We start from the raw sequence: 15,075 nt of genomic DNA on the forward strand, positions 1-15,075 counted from the left end.
CCATGACAGGTGCAAATAAGTTTCAATGTGACTTTGCTCATACAAACTGCAGGTAAATATTGACCAGTGTGAAGAATGGCCAGTGCCCTTTCCCAGCAAGGAGGTCGTCGTAGTGGAAGGACCGGAGATGTTCAGATGTACACAGGGCACTGCCTTGCAAGAAGCAATAGATGCCAGCCCCTTTGCCTTGCACCAGCATCTCAGATTCCCGCAGGGCTCCATCAGAGTTAGAGTCTGGCACAGCCCTGTTGGGTTCCGTGGCTGCTGCAAGGGGGAACTGCAGGGCCCTACTTTAGGCTTTCACCACACCTGGGAGTGACTCCAGACCTCCCTAACCAGCCACCTGGAGTACTCCCAGGTGCAGCATAAAAGGAGCTGCCTCTCTTCACTTGGGAAGCCATAGACGGGAGGGAGAGAAAGAGATACATAAAGCTTGCCAGAGGAGGAGTGGAGGCGGAAGATGAAATAAGGAGACAAAGAAGGAATAAAAGTGTGTTTACTGTGCCTAATACTGTACATAGTGTAGTGGAAGGGAAACGAAAGGAAGCATTTCCCACACTTCAAATAAACAAGTGTATTGCTGGACCTTTGCCTGGAGTTTGCTTGTGTTGGGTGTTGGGGATCTAGCACACCACTGGTGGTCACAAAGGACAATTACTAATTGTAGTTACAGATAGTGAATTTATAAACATAATATAGCCAATTCGTCATGGTTCAAAAAGCCAGGATCAATTATTTTGCAGTGCAAAGCAGGCATATTTCACTCATCCTTTCTGCTAAAATACATGTACGCAGTTTATAAAACTCATTGCTGAATGTGTTATAGTTGTGGTGGCCCATTGATACTAAAATCAATTGCTCTTGCCAAACTCAACTCCACAACCCAGGGTAATGCAGGCATGCTCCACATAATGGGTCACATTATAAAAAAAAATAAAGAAAAATGTGATCTGGAACTCAAAAAAGGTTGAGAATCATTGCTCTATACAGCTATAGATTTAAAATCATACTGAGGTTTATTTTTTTTTCCCGAAAGAAAAAAAAATCCTGCTTAACTCTTACGTAATATACAAAGAATTTCAGCATCTTCCTGCTAAGCCACCATTCTGAAACAGTTCACTAGAATTTGAGAATACAGTAATCCCTCGCTATATCGCGCTTCACCTTTCGCGGCTTCACTCCATCGCGGATTTTATATGTAAGCATATTTAAATATATATCGCGGATTTTTTGCTGGTTCGCGGATTTCTGCGGACAATGGGTCTTTTAATTTCTGGTACATGCTTCCTCAGTTGGTTTGCCCAGTTGATTTCATACAAGGGACGCTATTGGCAGATGGCTGAGAAGCTACCCAACTTACTTTTCTCTCTCTCTTGCGCTGACTTTCTCTGATCCTGACGTAGGGGGATTGAGCAGGGGGGCTGTTTGCACACCTAGACGATACGGACGCTCGTCTAAAAATGCTGAAAGATTATCTTCACGTTGCTACCTTCTGTGCAGCTGCTTCCTGAAGCGACATGCTGCACGGTGCTTCGCATACTTAAAAGCTCGAAGGGCACGTATTGATTTTTGATTGAAAAACAAACTCTGTCTCTCTCTATCTCTCTCTCTTTCTCTTTCTCTGCTCCTGACGGAGGGGGTGTGAGCTACCGCCTTCAACAGCTTTGTGCCTCGGTGCTTCGCATACTTAAAAGCCAAACAGCCCTATTGATTTGTTTGCTATTCTCTCTCTCTGACAGTCACTGCTCCTGACGCGCACTCCTTTGAAGAGGAAGATATGTTTGCATTCTTTTAATTGTGAGACGGAACTGTCATCTCTGTCTTGTCATGGAGCACAGTTTAAACTTTTGAAAAAGAGACAAATGTTTGTTTGCAGTGTTAGAATAACGTTCCGTCTCTCTACAACCTCCTGTGTTTCTGCACAAATCTGTGACCCAAGCATGACAATATAAAAATAACCATATAAACATATGGTTTCTACTTCGCGGATTTTCTTATTTCGCGGGTGGCTCTGGAACGCAACCCCGTGATGGAGGAGGGATTACTGTAGTTTAGTGATAAGAGATCATAAACCATTTCATGTTTCATATTTTTGTCCAAATATAGCCTTTATCTGAGTATGTGTTGCATCTCTCCAAACGCAACCCACAAAAAAGGTTATTTCTGAATACCGTGGATATCGTTTTTTAATAGTACTGGAAGCAGCGAAAAGACAACATCATTTAACAATCTGCTATATTTACATCACATTATTTCTTCAAAATTGTCACACTGTTAGCTCCAACTTCATACCATTTTCATGTTAAACTTCCTAGTGGGAATCTCCTATTTGTCCCTTTGCCCATGAATGCAGCATAATTTACATGTGTAACCAGCCACCACTCCATTTGCACTTTGAATTTATAAATTAAGGTACTATCTGAAGAATTTAAGTAAAATATGAAACAAATTTTAAACTACTGAATTTAAGAACAAAATTTCATATGAAACAAATAAATTACGTACTGTAGTAAATAAACCATGACAAGAAAAAGTCTCAGAATAATCAATTACCGTGCCAATTTCGGTTTGGACCAAGGCAGCTACATCAGATACTTCAAGGGAGTACAGCAAGTTAATTGAAGGAAGGGAATAAACCATGAGGTTTCTCATCTGCAAAAAGAAAGTTTTGACCTTAAAACTAAAAAACCAGTAACATGTATGTAATTAACGATGATCTTGTACTGACAACATACCAGAATTAGCTTTAGTTTCAGGCTGTACTGCAACAATATATATACTCAATCATTAAACAGCAAATACAGTGAGTTTAGTGTCTGCTCATGAACTGCTCTAGTTCAGCCCCCTAGCAAAAGAATATCGTAAACAGCAAAAAGTGATGTGCACATAATCAAGAAAAATCATTAAATAATGTTTTTACAGTTGAGGAGACACATTGTTTTTCTCTGCAAAAATAGAAGGTTGAAAAAACAGCATAGTCTAAGTGCCACCTAGTGGCAATAGCTTGGACATGTTTGAATCCATGAGAAATTGATGTTTTTGATAGAAACGGATACTTTTTTTTAATCCGTTTATCTTTTTTTTTTAAATCTAACCAATACATTACTAGTGTTGCTAATGGCTATTACTGCTTGAAATGACTGCACGTATGACAGCAGTGTCACATTTTCAGCAGTCATTACTCAGGTATCCCAATAGAAAACTCAGAAGACGCATTTTAGGTCAGCTGGTATATTTAAATTTACTAGTATGAATGAGTGCGTGTCTATCAAGTGTCCAGGGCTGGATTCTGCCTTGTACTCAGTGCATATTTGGAATTAGACAGATTAAACAAAAACATTCAAGAAGCTGTTGTTCTTTACAGAACGAGTGAAAGGTTGATGTTTCTCCAATTACTCACCTGTTGGTTATTTTGAACAGTGAGGACTATAAGTTTTAAATTTGCAATACCCTGCCTGAAAAACAAATAAAAGCTTTGAAAATCCTGAACATTAACAATCAATAAAAATTATGGCTTTCAGACTTACATTGTAGATGAACAGTTATCACCCTCAGCAGTTAGCAGAAAATCATGGATGTTTACTGATGGCCAATGCCAGACAAGAACAAGGCTATGAACGTCAAACAGTCTCAAGATGTTCTTAAAAATAAATAAAACAAAATGTAGTTATTCTGCAGTTTTCCTTATGAAAAGGCAACGAACGCATAAAATAAAAATCAACTTTGCACTACACACATGTTGAAAACACTGTTTTTCTTTATTATTTTGTACTCTTATTTCAGCACCTATAAGCATTTCCAATGTAGTCTTGTATTCCCTTAATCGAGATGGCAATATTTGCCATAGACAGTAACACATTTATTAAAAAAAAATTGGACAATTTATCACAACTACATATTATATAAAGCGGTCTACTGATCAAATGTAAAATACAATTTTTCTTATCACAAGCAAAACACCTAAAAATATTGACAATCACTCAAAATTTTCCATATCCGTTTTAATTCAGATCAGACTGCTTCAACACAAGATTTCTGGGTTTACCTGGGCTAGTTGGTTGCCCCCATTTTTTATATCCATTGCAGATGATTCTGGGAATCCTTTAAGCTAAGACCCGTTTCATTTCATATCACCTGACACCACCTCCAACCACATCTCCTTTAGATTCCCCCTCTAGGCATCAATTACCTCCACCTCTATACAAATCTTCACCAAACAACACAATTTACTCTGTTACACTTCAGCACAACACCCTCTGACTCAACTTTTCACACATCTGAATATCATCATTCTTCTCAGCTTAGCTTTACACTTTCATTACCATTACCTCACTCCAAAACTACTACTCCTCCAAGCTCGCACAAAAAATAAATAAATCAATAAACCTTTACACCCTTCAATGAAAGGGATCTTCCTTTAGAAGTCATAATTCAAGACATTTCCTGGAATTTCTTTCACCTTAAATACCACTCACTATTGATCCAACATCTCCACCTACATTTAATGTGTCACCTAGGAGGCAAAAACATCACTACTTTCTGTAAAACTGCACGATTGCCATTATCTAAACTTACATTAATTACATCAGCTTTCATTTCCCAACTTACACAAATTTTATAAACAAAAGTTACGTTGGCTGCCTGCAGACTATACTTCATACCACTACATCTTTCATGCACCATTGTCAAAAGTGTGTAAAGGACTGAGCTTTTTACACCACCTTTAACACAAACGCCACATGACTATCCACCTCTTATATGCCTCCTGCCCCTACATCTCCATACACCACTCTGGCCTTTCTGCATTACCTGAAGGTAATTTGCTTTAAAAACTAGCTTTCTTTTTTAGTGCCATCTCCCTCAATTCAGCTTTACTTCTTGCCATCCAAACAAGATTGGGTCATACAATAACCATCATAACAAATCTTACATACTTCTCTGGTCAACACCTCCACCACTATCACAAAAATAAAAAGGACTGTGAACGGAACTATGGTGCAACATCACCTTCACCACTATACTATAAGAATCTCCTATCCTGTTCACCATTTGTGCTTCCTCACATACTGAAATTACTGCAGCCTCTCGGCATTCCAACTTTCTCAAAGCCCACCTTCCCACCTCTCATGGCACCCACACACACTCCTTTTCCACAATTACACATGATGCCAGATGCTTTTCCTGCAAATGCCGGACAACAAATATCTGCTGATCCATCCCTAGGCAAGATGAAATCAAACTGAATTTTGCTAAACTTCACTTTTCCCCAACACTCTCTAAATTAAACTTCACTAACTGCTCCAAAACCTTGATTGCTTGACTCCAATGGATAAACCTTTCTTTTGTATACTAGAATGAGCACCATTCCTTTCCAAACTTCAAAAAACAAAAACACTGTACAAGTTTGTCAACCATTCAGCTGCTTTCAAGCAGTTTAAATGCTGTACCACTTCAGTTGGATCTACTGCTTTACCTACAGTATCTTAATCCTTTTCATTGCTTTTCCAAACTCCTCTTTAGAAGAGACCACATCATCAACGGTGTCCGTTTCCTCACATCATTATTCCATTTGTTCCCCTTATTCAAAATTTTAACTCTAACAAAGTCCTCCTTCAAACCATTGTTTTAATTGAAACAAAAGAAATATAATAAGATTAATAATAATAATAATTCATTACATTTATATAGCGCTTTTCTCAGTACTCAAAGCGCTATCCACAAAGGGAGGAACCGGGAAGCGAACCCACAATCTTCCACAGTCTCCTTACTGAAAAGCAGCAGCACTACCACTGCGCCACCTGAGATTAGCTATACAAAACAAGAACAAATGACAAAATAGTCCCCCAGATGAGGGAACCTGATGGCATCAAATTAAGCCTTCCAGTAACTAACAATAATGATAACGTATTGCAAACTTCATAATATTTCACTAAACAAATAACATGATAGAGCAGTACATTATAATATTATTTTCTAGTTAATACCATACATTTACCTCATTATCCAAAACAAAAAGCAAATTATCCAGAATCTGACATTTTCTTACACCTTTCAGAAAAAGAAAAAAAAATGTAAATACTACACAAAAGAAAACAATCATATTATTAGTACACAGATTATGATGAGCGGTTTTGTCTAAACACAATTATCAGACACTTATATAATATGATGTTTTCAATAAACTACCAGTTGACTACTCTAGCTTCCATCTCTAGTCACAACATGCATTTGCGGTCCACTCTTCAAATTTTCAAAAAAAGTAATGTTTTCACATTACTGCAACTGAAGAACCAATATGTTAAAAAGGTTTGTCAATGTCATAAATCACGTGAGTACTAGAAAAGTAACTGACAGTCTTGTGGTTTGCATTCACATATCTTGGCAGCACAGTTCTGTAAAGGCACAGGAGGGTACACAGTAGATCATTTGTAATTATTACACTAGTTTACTGGCTGCATTTGACATACTATAAAGTGGCCAATTCTGCCCAGGACCTCCTTACTGAATTGCTTTATACTATACACCACTATCTTTATTACATGCAAAATATGAAATTAACAGTATATGAAACAATATTATTGAGGTTATCTTTTGACTCTACCCAAGAAACATTAACATGTGAAAATAATACCTTGTATTAAACTTAAATCCAGCAGACTCTGAACAGATATTGATTTCTGAGTTGGATCCATATGCCATTTTGATAAGGTGTTGTCTCCAGAACCCTACAAAACAACATTACTATTAAAATAAAACATAAGACATAAAGGCAGAAATGAAGTTTTTATTTCTCAAAAAATGAGGTTTAACCAAGAAAGCAAACCAAGGTCATACTCCAATAATAAGTTGACAGCCACTTTGATGAAATCCAGCTGTGGCATAGTGGCACTCAATACTGTGGGTCTTCTCTGTAGAATAGAATGTTTTTTTGATTGGCATCTGCAGCTAAAAATAAAAAATATATATTTGTGGCTAATCTAAAACATTGACAAAACAATGTATTACTCATCAGAACTGTATGTTAACAATTGTAAGTTGAGTGTTAGCAGTTATAATTTGTCACCATGTGTGTAGAACTTTCAAGTACAATAGTAACATAATGCATACTAAACCTGGGTATTAGAGTCATATATAAACAAGTATGTCAACTTGATTTTTTTTAGTTCTAAATTTTTATTCTTTATGCTACAGTATTTCAATTAAAAAAATGGTACGGAGTGCTTAAACACTAGAGCTCACTCTTGCAATTTCAATTGACCTGTGGTTACTTTCAAAATACAGCCTTTTACTTTAAAAATATAAACGCAAAACTCACCTGTCCTTTAACTGCACGACAAGAAATATGCACTGAAGAACAAGGAAGCACATAAATAGAGAGAAAATGTAGGCTATGGCAGCTCTGCCTGATCTAGCCAGAAACTTTCAACTACACATTTTTTTGAAAATGTAAACAAAGTGTGATAATATGCTTTCATTAACAGTAGAGTTACCAAGGACAAAATATTTTCTTGAGAACCATTGTTATTTTACAGATCACCTTAAGAAAAGAAGACAGTGCTATTATTTGAAAATCTCTACAAAGAATTTTGGATTTAAACAAATACCTCTTTAATGCTCTCAAAGTCCATTATCTCAATTGCTGAAACAAAGCAAAAAAGAAAAAAAAACACATAAAAGTTCTGTATCCAACAGACAATGGTCCAAAACAATAACACGTGTACATTTACCAAAAATTCTATGAATGCCTCAAGTGCAGTCAGTTTGATACGGTAAGACACTTAAGAATCATGTATTCTGTTTCTCTTATCTCCTAATGTAGCAAGCATCATGATTAAAGATTAATTAGAACCTATGTGCTCCTAAAAAATAATAAAACTGCAGACTATAGTAATGAAAGCAAAGCTATCATTTTACTGATCAAACTTGAATACTCCCTGTTCTTTCCACAGGAAATTAACTTTGAGGAAAGTCAAAGGCCTCTCTAGAGTGGTGAGAACAGAGCAGACTGGACTTTATAAATAGTTGAGCGCCTTTAAAATATGATAACAAAAAAGGAATTACAAAATTTGACACTTTTATTTATGTGCAGAGCGGTGACCCTGTAAAATTTAGGTAGTGGATCAGTCAGGAATACGGCTTAAACCACTAGTTTTACTCTTTTAAGTTAAGCAATAGTATGTCATTTATGCTGTTAAATAAAAAAACATTGTTCTTTTTATTGATTTCATGCACCTGAATCATGAATACACAACAAAAGTTTAAAAAAAGTACCAAAAGGAATATTTGCACACCATGATACAATCCTAACATTAGACATACAATATCAAGAAATGTGTCAAATAAATTTGTTATAATTTGTTTATATTTAAATATATTTAATATTCATTATTGCAGTTCATGATAAATAAAATACCTTGATGAATTTTTGACAGCTGTAGATTTGAAATGTGAAAGAAACCATTAGAAACAAGAAGGATCATGTGATAGTTCCCTAAAACAGAAGCAAATTATTAAAATTAATAATAGTATGCAACAGAAAATAATGTGGATATTTTCTGCTGCAAAAAAAATTTCTCTAGTTTCCTTATACTTCAGTTGACTTAGAAAGTACTAGCACTGGAACTACTGAATCAATTACTTGGCTATTATGTGTGTGCTAAGAAAACACAAATAATTTTTAGGACAGAACAGTACAACTGATGGTTGGGAAGCCAAGTGAATAGTATGCAACATCTAAATTTAAAACATATTAAATTAACAAAAATAGATTACAAGTAATTGAGGTCATTAGTCTAGTAAACTGAAACAAAAATATGTTCAGAATTGTGACAGAGTATAGCAAGTTGTATGCATAAACAGATATTCCAGAAAAGAAAAAAAAAAACCTGAGTAATCAACTTGCAGAAAAAATAATCTACATTTTAAAACTACCTTTTTCATTACTACAGTTGTTGAAATTAAGTCAACTGAACAACAAATTTGCTTGTATTTTTTTACATAGTTTTTATTTAAATAATTAGAGAAGGCAGAATGGCAAATGATTAAATATGTTAGCAAACGGAGCAAAGTTAAATAAAAAAATTTACCCAATTCAAATTTATCCTCCTGAATAATAATATTTTTGTATGTTTTTTGAGCTTCATCATATGCATTATTTATCAGCTCCTAAAAAAGAAAAAAAAAATAAGTCTGTAGGGACACAGGTTGATAGTATATAAATGATGGAAAAAAGCTACCTTTTTTTTAGTATTTGCATTATGCTGGAAAAATAATAAATAACCATTATAATAATTAACTAATACAAAACCCTTTCTACAGTGGAACCATGCCTTTAACACCTATTTCCCAAAAAAGTACTTCTATGTAAATAAACTGGTCACCTCTTAAATAATGATAAACTGCATTTGACTCCTATTTCTGCTACCCAAAAATAAAATATAATTTAAGCTAACAATACCATAATGAGTGAATGGAAAACAAGTCTAACCGTTGTTAAAACTGTCTTCTTTAATGGGACAAAATTAAGATGAAGATTTCCATTTCTTTCTCCAACTACAAGAAAGAGACCATTGTAGCAAAGATCCACAGTATCTACCAGAGTCTCTGGGATAGGAAAAAAACATTCAGCAAATATTTAATGCAAAGCCGGAAACAGCACAAGTAATACAAGCTGCCATAAATGCAAAGACACTTTAAAAGAGCTTAACAGGTTTCACATAACCAGAAAACATACTTTAAGTTTTAAATCCACTAATAAGACACTAAAAACACCTTTTCTGTATTTTAAAATATAAACATTGACTCACTATTCTAAAATGACTTTCTAAATGAAACTACTGATAATATTTTTTTACAGTTGTTAACAAAAATATTGATTGGAAGAAGGGTTAGCGTTGCTACCACCCAGCTCCGGGAAACAGGGTTAGAATCCCAGCCAGGTCACTATGTTTGTTTGTTTGTTTTATTTTGTGTGTGGTTTTGTTTATTCCTCTCTCTTTCTCCCAGCACTTTTTCCTTTTGTTTTAATGGGTGAATCAAAAACTGGCCCAAGGTAAGTTAGTGTGGGCACACTCTAGTGGTGGGCTCTCCCTTACAATGAACATTTGGGCTTGATCTTTAGTCTCATATTCATGAACACAGACCTAAATTACTGAAACTGAAGGGATTACAAATTATTTTGTGTTTAATTTGTCTCAAAACAGTTATTGAAAGGACAAATTAAACATCCAAATCTACAAGTTCCTTTACTTTTCTCCTATGACATCATATTTAACTAATTTACACGACAAGTCACTTGCATAAAATGGACTACCCAGATAAAGAGTTTTGAAATCTCACCAAACTGAAGCTGCATTAGGATAGACTGACAGTTCTGGTCAAGTAACATCACAGATTTGTCAGCAACAATCACACAGCCGTTTGGTTTACTAGTTGCATAGAGCTTTGGATTAGAAGAAACCTTGAAATAAACAGAAAATGTGGTTAAATCACATGAATCACCAGTTAAATATTTTAATATAAAAAGCAGATTATGTTGTTGAGAACTGCCCTTTATAAAACAATTCAAATTATGATTATCTGTCAAAGATTATACAAAATAGTCAGCTGACCCTGAATATTAATTTCCTTAAGATGATGCAGAAAATTGTCGCAAACCCAAGCATCACCTAGTTACACTGCAAAATTACCTAACTGAATAAAAACGCAACAATTATTGGGCCAGTCGTATTTTACATGCTACCGTACACCCAGAGTGGATATTCCTAACATTGTTATAGCTTACCAGTTCAGATGACGAAACTTTGACCAATGTATCCACCTGATATAGAGCAATGCCACACTCATGTCTTGAATCAATACACAGTCGAGCGCTGCCTGTGTCGTCATTAGTCAGAAGCTCTACATCATTCCACATTTTGTCTATTTCTGTGCAAATCCTAATATTTAAAACAAATACATTAACGTAGGAATGAGACATCAATGAACGGTAAAGTAGGAATATGAATATGGAAACTTTTTAATGGCTAATATTTTGGTGAGATTTGAGTTAGATTAAAAAAAAAAGTTAATCAGAGTTAATTTTAACAGGACTATTAACAACAACAAAAAAAAAAAACAATAGTGTACATTCTTTTGCACTAATCTTTCCACCACTGGTCTCACTTCCCACATGACCAGTAACTTTGAATGTATTTTTTAACCAACAGTAAGTCACTTAGAGCTTTCTTGCTTCAAAGCACATGGACTTACAATGCATCATATACTTGAGACCCAGTAAAAATAAATAAATAAATGTCCTTAAAATGTAGAAAAGGTCATTAAACGTTTAGGTCCACAAAGTTAATGATATTTTTGACCAACAAAAATGTAATGTTTCCCTTTCCAGAATACTTGAATCATCATAAGCAAGGACTAATCAAATAATATAATAACAATGCTGCATTTAGTAGAAACATACCAAAACTGAAAATGAAGGAAATAAGCGCATAGAGGTAATAATTATAAGCAGCCGAAAGAAGAAGGGAATAATTATAAGATGATGTGTCACAATCACACCCAGATCCCAGTACTCTACCAGCAGGACTTACAACTTAGAAATTTGAATGAACCTCCTGAAGGCTGCTGATAAACCTTTGTGGCCCACAGGTGTTGACAAATTATGCATTAGGCAACAGCATGTGCTATATGTTGGTCACACGTGCAAATATTGATTTCACTGTACTCCGAACCAGTGAAAATAAACTTGAACATAACAACCTGTCGGTGCACTTTTGATTCAGGTGCTTAATGTAAAGCGATTGATGGTCATTTGTGGCAAAAAAATAAATAAAAAAACATTTGCCAAACGGCTTTTAACGGTTTTCCACGAGACTGAGGTAAATAACATTGGTGGAAGACGATAGTGTAAAAGTCGCTGGTAAACTAAAAAGTAGTCTTTTAATTTTGCGACAGGTTACTTAACAGTTTGTAATAAAATACCAGTTATATTTTATATAATTTTATTCTCCGCTTTCCACATTTCCAATAACATTACTGTTGTCAGAAATTACATAAATTGCAAGGTTACACATTAGAAATGTAAACACATACTGTATTAACAAAACTTCGTTTTATTACGTAAGGTTTACTTTTTCTAAAATTTGACAAATTCACGTTTAATGATATAAACAAGCAAAGCTTACTGCAAAGTTATGATAATCCAAACACGTATAAAAATCCTAATACATCACTACGCCGGTTGAATTCCACAGTGGAGTTGTCTTCTTCTTACGAAAGACTCCCTTCAGAATGACGCTCTCAAATTTGGCGGGACTGTAATTTCTTCCGGTGCGAAGACGTTTCGCTGGTAACAACCCGGAAGTCCCGCTTGTTGCAAAAAATATCGCACAGTGTAAGGTTCGCAGATAGATAGATAGATAGATAGATAGATAGATACTTTATTAATCCCAAGGAAATTCACAATATCATATGTAAAGGCAACGTTAATTTATTAGCGAAAGCCAGTTCAGACAAGGGTCCAAATTTATAAATACTGTGAATGTAACGTTCGTTTTGAGAAGTATGATTAATGGCATGAAAACATAAGGTACAGGGTGTTCCAATATCAACATATACTATAACAAATGACCTATTTTAGATCTTTAAAAAAACGTTCAGTACTGTGCATATCAACATATACTATAACTAATGACCTATTTTAGCTCTTTAAAAAAACGTTCAGTACTGTGCAAATGTTTTAGACAGGTGTGAAAAAATTCTGTAAAATATGAATGCCTTCACAAGTATAAATTCTAATTGTTTATTTTTGTCCATTTACAAAATGCAAAGTGAGCTAACAGAAGAAAAATCTACATCCAATCAATATTTGGTGTGACTACCCTTTGCCTTCAAACCAGCATCAATTATTATAGGTACGCTTATACAAAGTCAGGGGTTTTGTAGGATTATAATCAGGTGTATGATTAACCAGTTATACCAGTCAGATATTAATGATCATCATTTTCATATGTAGGCTGAAACAGAAACAGCTGTGTGACTTAAAACGGGGCAATAAACAGCCAAACTCTGTAACCAAGGTGAGGTTGTGGATGACAGTTTCACATCACAAGAGCACAGCAACAAGACATAATGTATTTATACTACATCAGCAAGGTCTCTCCCAGGCAAAGATTTAAAAGCAGACTGGGGTTTCAAGATGTGCTGTTCAAGCTCTTTTGCTGACGCACAAAAAAATGGGCAACATTGAAGACCGTAGGCACAATGGTCAGCCAAGGAAACATAGTGCTTACTTCCCTTAGAAATTGGAAGACGTCCAGCAGAGCCATCAACTCAGAACTGGTAGAAACCTGTGGGACTCAGGTACGCCCATCTACTCTCTGGAGAAGTCTAGCCAGAAGAGTTTTTTGTGGAAGAACTGCAGCCAAAAAGCCACACTATGCACATGCTGTGAAAGGCAGGACACATAGTTATAAAATTCTGCAAAATTTGCATAGACTGAAAAAATAAGGCGACTTTGCAGTTTTATTTTCACCTTTGTAAGGATATCTTTACTTTCCAAGGTACATTTGTATTTATTGTGTAATTTTGTTACACCAGCAGCACAGTCAGATTGTAGTAAATGTATTTGTGTGTTGATGACAGAATTAAGTTATAAAACATCTCACTGCAGCAGACACTTATTGTTAATGCATGAGCATGAACAAAGCAGATCAGAAATCCTGATTAAAAATAAGGGCTTTTGATATCATCTTACAGCTCCACTGCCTATTTACTTAACTTTCATTGTTATGCTCTGAATCCTTTCTTTTTGAAGATTATTCTTTTTCTTGAGTTGTCCATGTAATCCAGTTCAGCATCCTAAGGAAGGGTTGATGAAAATCTTTTAATAGATCTCTAGTATCTTAGAGTCTTAGACTCACAAGGTTTTTCTAACTGTATTAAATAAGCAAGTGTTGTACTTAGGGATGCAGCTGTGTTCAGCTTATCCTTGAAAGGATGTCACAAGATTACCAGTATAAAGAAGGCGTTTATACTGACTTTTAGCTATCAGCTTTAAAGCATGCAGACGATACTCTAGAAAGCAGCCTCTGACCTTACATCTCAGCACCATATCCTCTTATTCATGTTTAGATCATCTTTTTGTTACCTTTTCAAGCAAATGTACTTGCCTATAATTTGTATGCTATCAGCTATATGCTGAAGATGCTCTTGTATATATACTAGCTGTCCCCGTGGCTCCGTCCATGTAGTAGTGAAACAGGACAAACTTTAAAAATAAGTGTAAAAATTTAAAAAATGTAATAATTTGTATTGAGAAGAATTTATATTGATAGCTTTTGTATCCGAGGGAACTCTTGATATACAGTATTTTTAGTTTTGCTATCAGGGGCAAGAATGTAGTTGTGATCTCTTTGCCAAACATGTAAAAAGTTGGCAAGGTATATCTGGCCAAAAGGAAGGTAGGTACATTCCAATATGAAAAGTTGCCACTGTATCTTATCGTGTTCAGCTCTGATGGGAGAGCATCCCCAGCGGGGGGAGAAGAGGACGTGGCCATGATATCTCTGCCAATGAGCAGGTACTGTCTAAAACACATGTAGCTCTAATCTGTCTCTCAAAAATGTCAAACGTCACTCCTTACCAATCTCTAGATGATCATGTCTGCTGAATAAACAGGTATCGCTAGCTAAGCGGAGGCAATGTACTATCGAACACATGGCGAGAGGTAGATTGACTCAAACGGAGGCTGGCATGCAAGTGAGAATAGCCCCGCCTGCCTCCCCCTCCCCTGGGCCCTCAGCCTGTCTCTCGGATTTCCGCATTTAAATTGGTGCTGCAACCAAACTATGGTACTTAGTGTGATGAGAGAAATTGCAAAATCAATTGGAATGTTCAGGCCAATTATAGAAAAAAACCTGATCTAAATCCGTTAAGAAGTTCTCTTGTGAAAAGCAGACAGACAGACGTTGGATTTTATATATATATATATATATATATTGTGACAGATTAAGGGTCCCCGTGACCCCTTGAACCCTCAGACCACATGTCAGACACCAGGTAAAAGTCCAAATATTA

The 15,075-nt window shown here is 35.6% G+C and overlaps 1 protein-coding gene across 1 annotated transcript in view; it reads right to left on the bottom strand.

Annotated features, from left to right (window-relative positions):
* Positions 1-12,271, bottom strand: part of kntc1 (kinetochore associated 1) — a 63,981-nt gene extending 51,710 nt beyond the window's left edge. The window contains exons 1-13 of the mRNA XM_028824236.2: positions 12,183-12,271; positions 10,784-10,937; positions 10,339-10,459; positions 9,488-9,603; positions 9,087-9,165; positions 8,414-8,491; positions 7,605-7,639; positions 6,835-6,945; positions 6,632-6,725; positions 5,996-6,048; positions 3,528-3,640; positions 3,401-3,455; positions 2,554-2,652 (exon numbers count right to left, since the gene is read on the bottom strand). Coding sequence (XP_028680069.1) covers positions 2,554-2,652; positions 3,401-3,455; positions 3,528-3,640; positions 5,996-6,048; positions 6,632-6,725; positions 6,835-6,945; positions 7,605-7,639; positions 8,414-8,491; positions 9,087-9,165; positions 9,488-9,603; positions 10,339-10,459; positions 10,784-10,915 — 1,086 coding nt within the window. The 5' untranslated portion in view covers positions 10,916-10,937; positions 12,183-12,271. The remainder of the gene's footprint in view (positions 1-2,553; positions 2,653-3,400; positions 3,456-3,527; positions 3,641-5,995; positions 6,049-6,631; positions 6,726-6,834; positions 6,946-7,604; positions 7,640-8,413; positions 8,492-9,086; positions 9,166-9,487; positions 9,604-10,338; positions 10,460-10,783; positions 10,938-12,182) is intronic.
* Between the last annotated feature and the right edge of the window lie 2,804 nt (positions 12,272-15,075).

The sequence above is a fragment of the Erpetoichthys calabaricus genome, chromosome 18 (assembly GCF_900747795.2).
Source record: "Erpetoichthys calabaricus chromosome 18, fErpCal1.3, whole genome shotgun sequence".
NCBI lineage: Eukaryota > Metazoa > Chordata > Cladistia > Polypteriformes > Polypteridae > Erpetoichthys > Erpetoichthys calabaricus.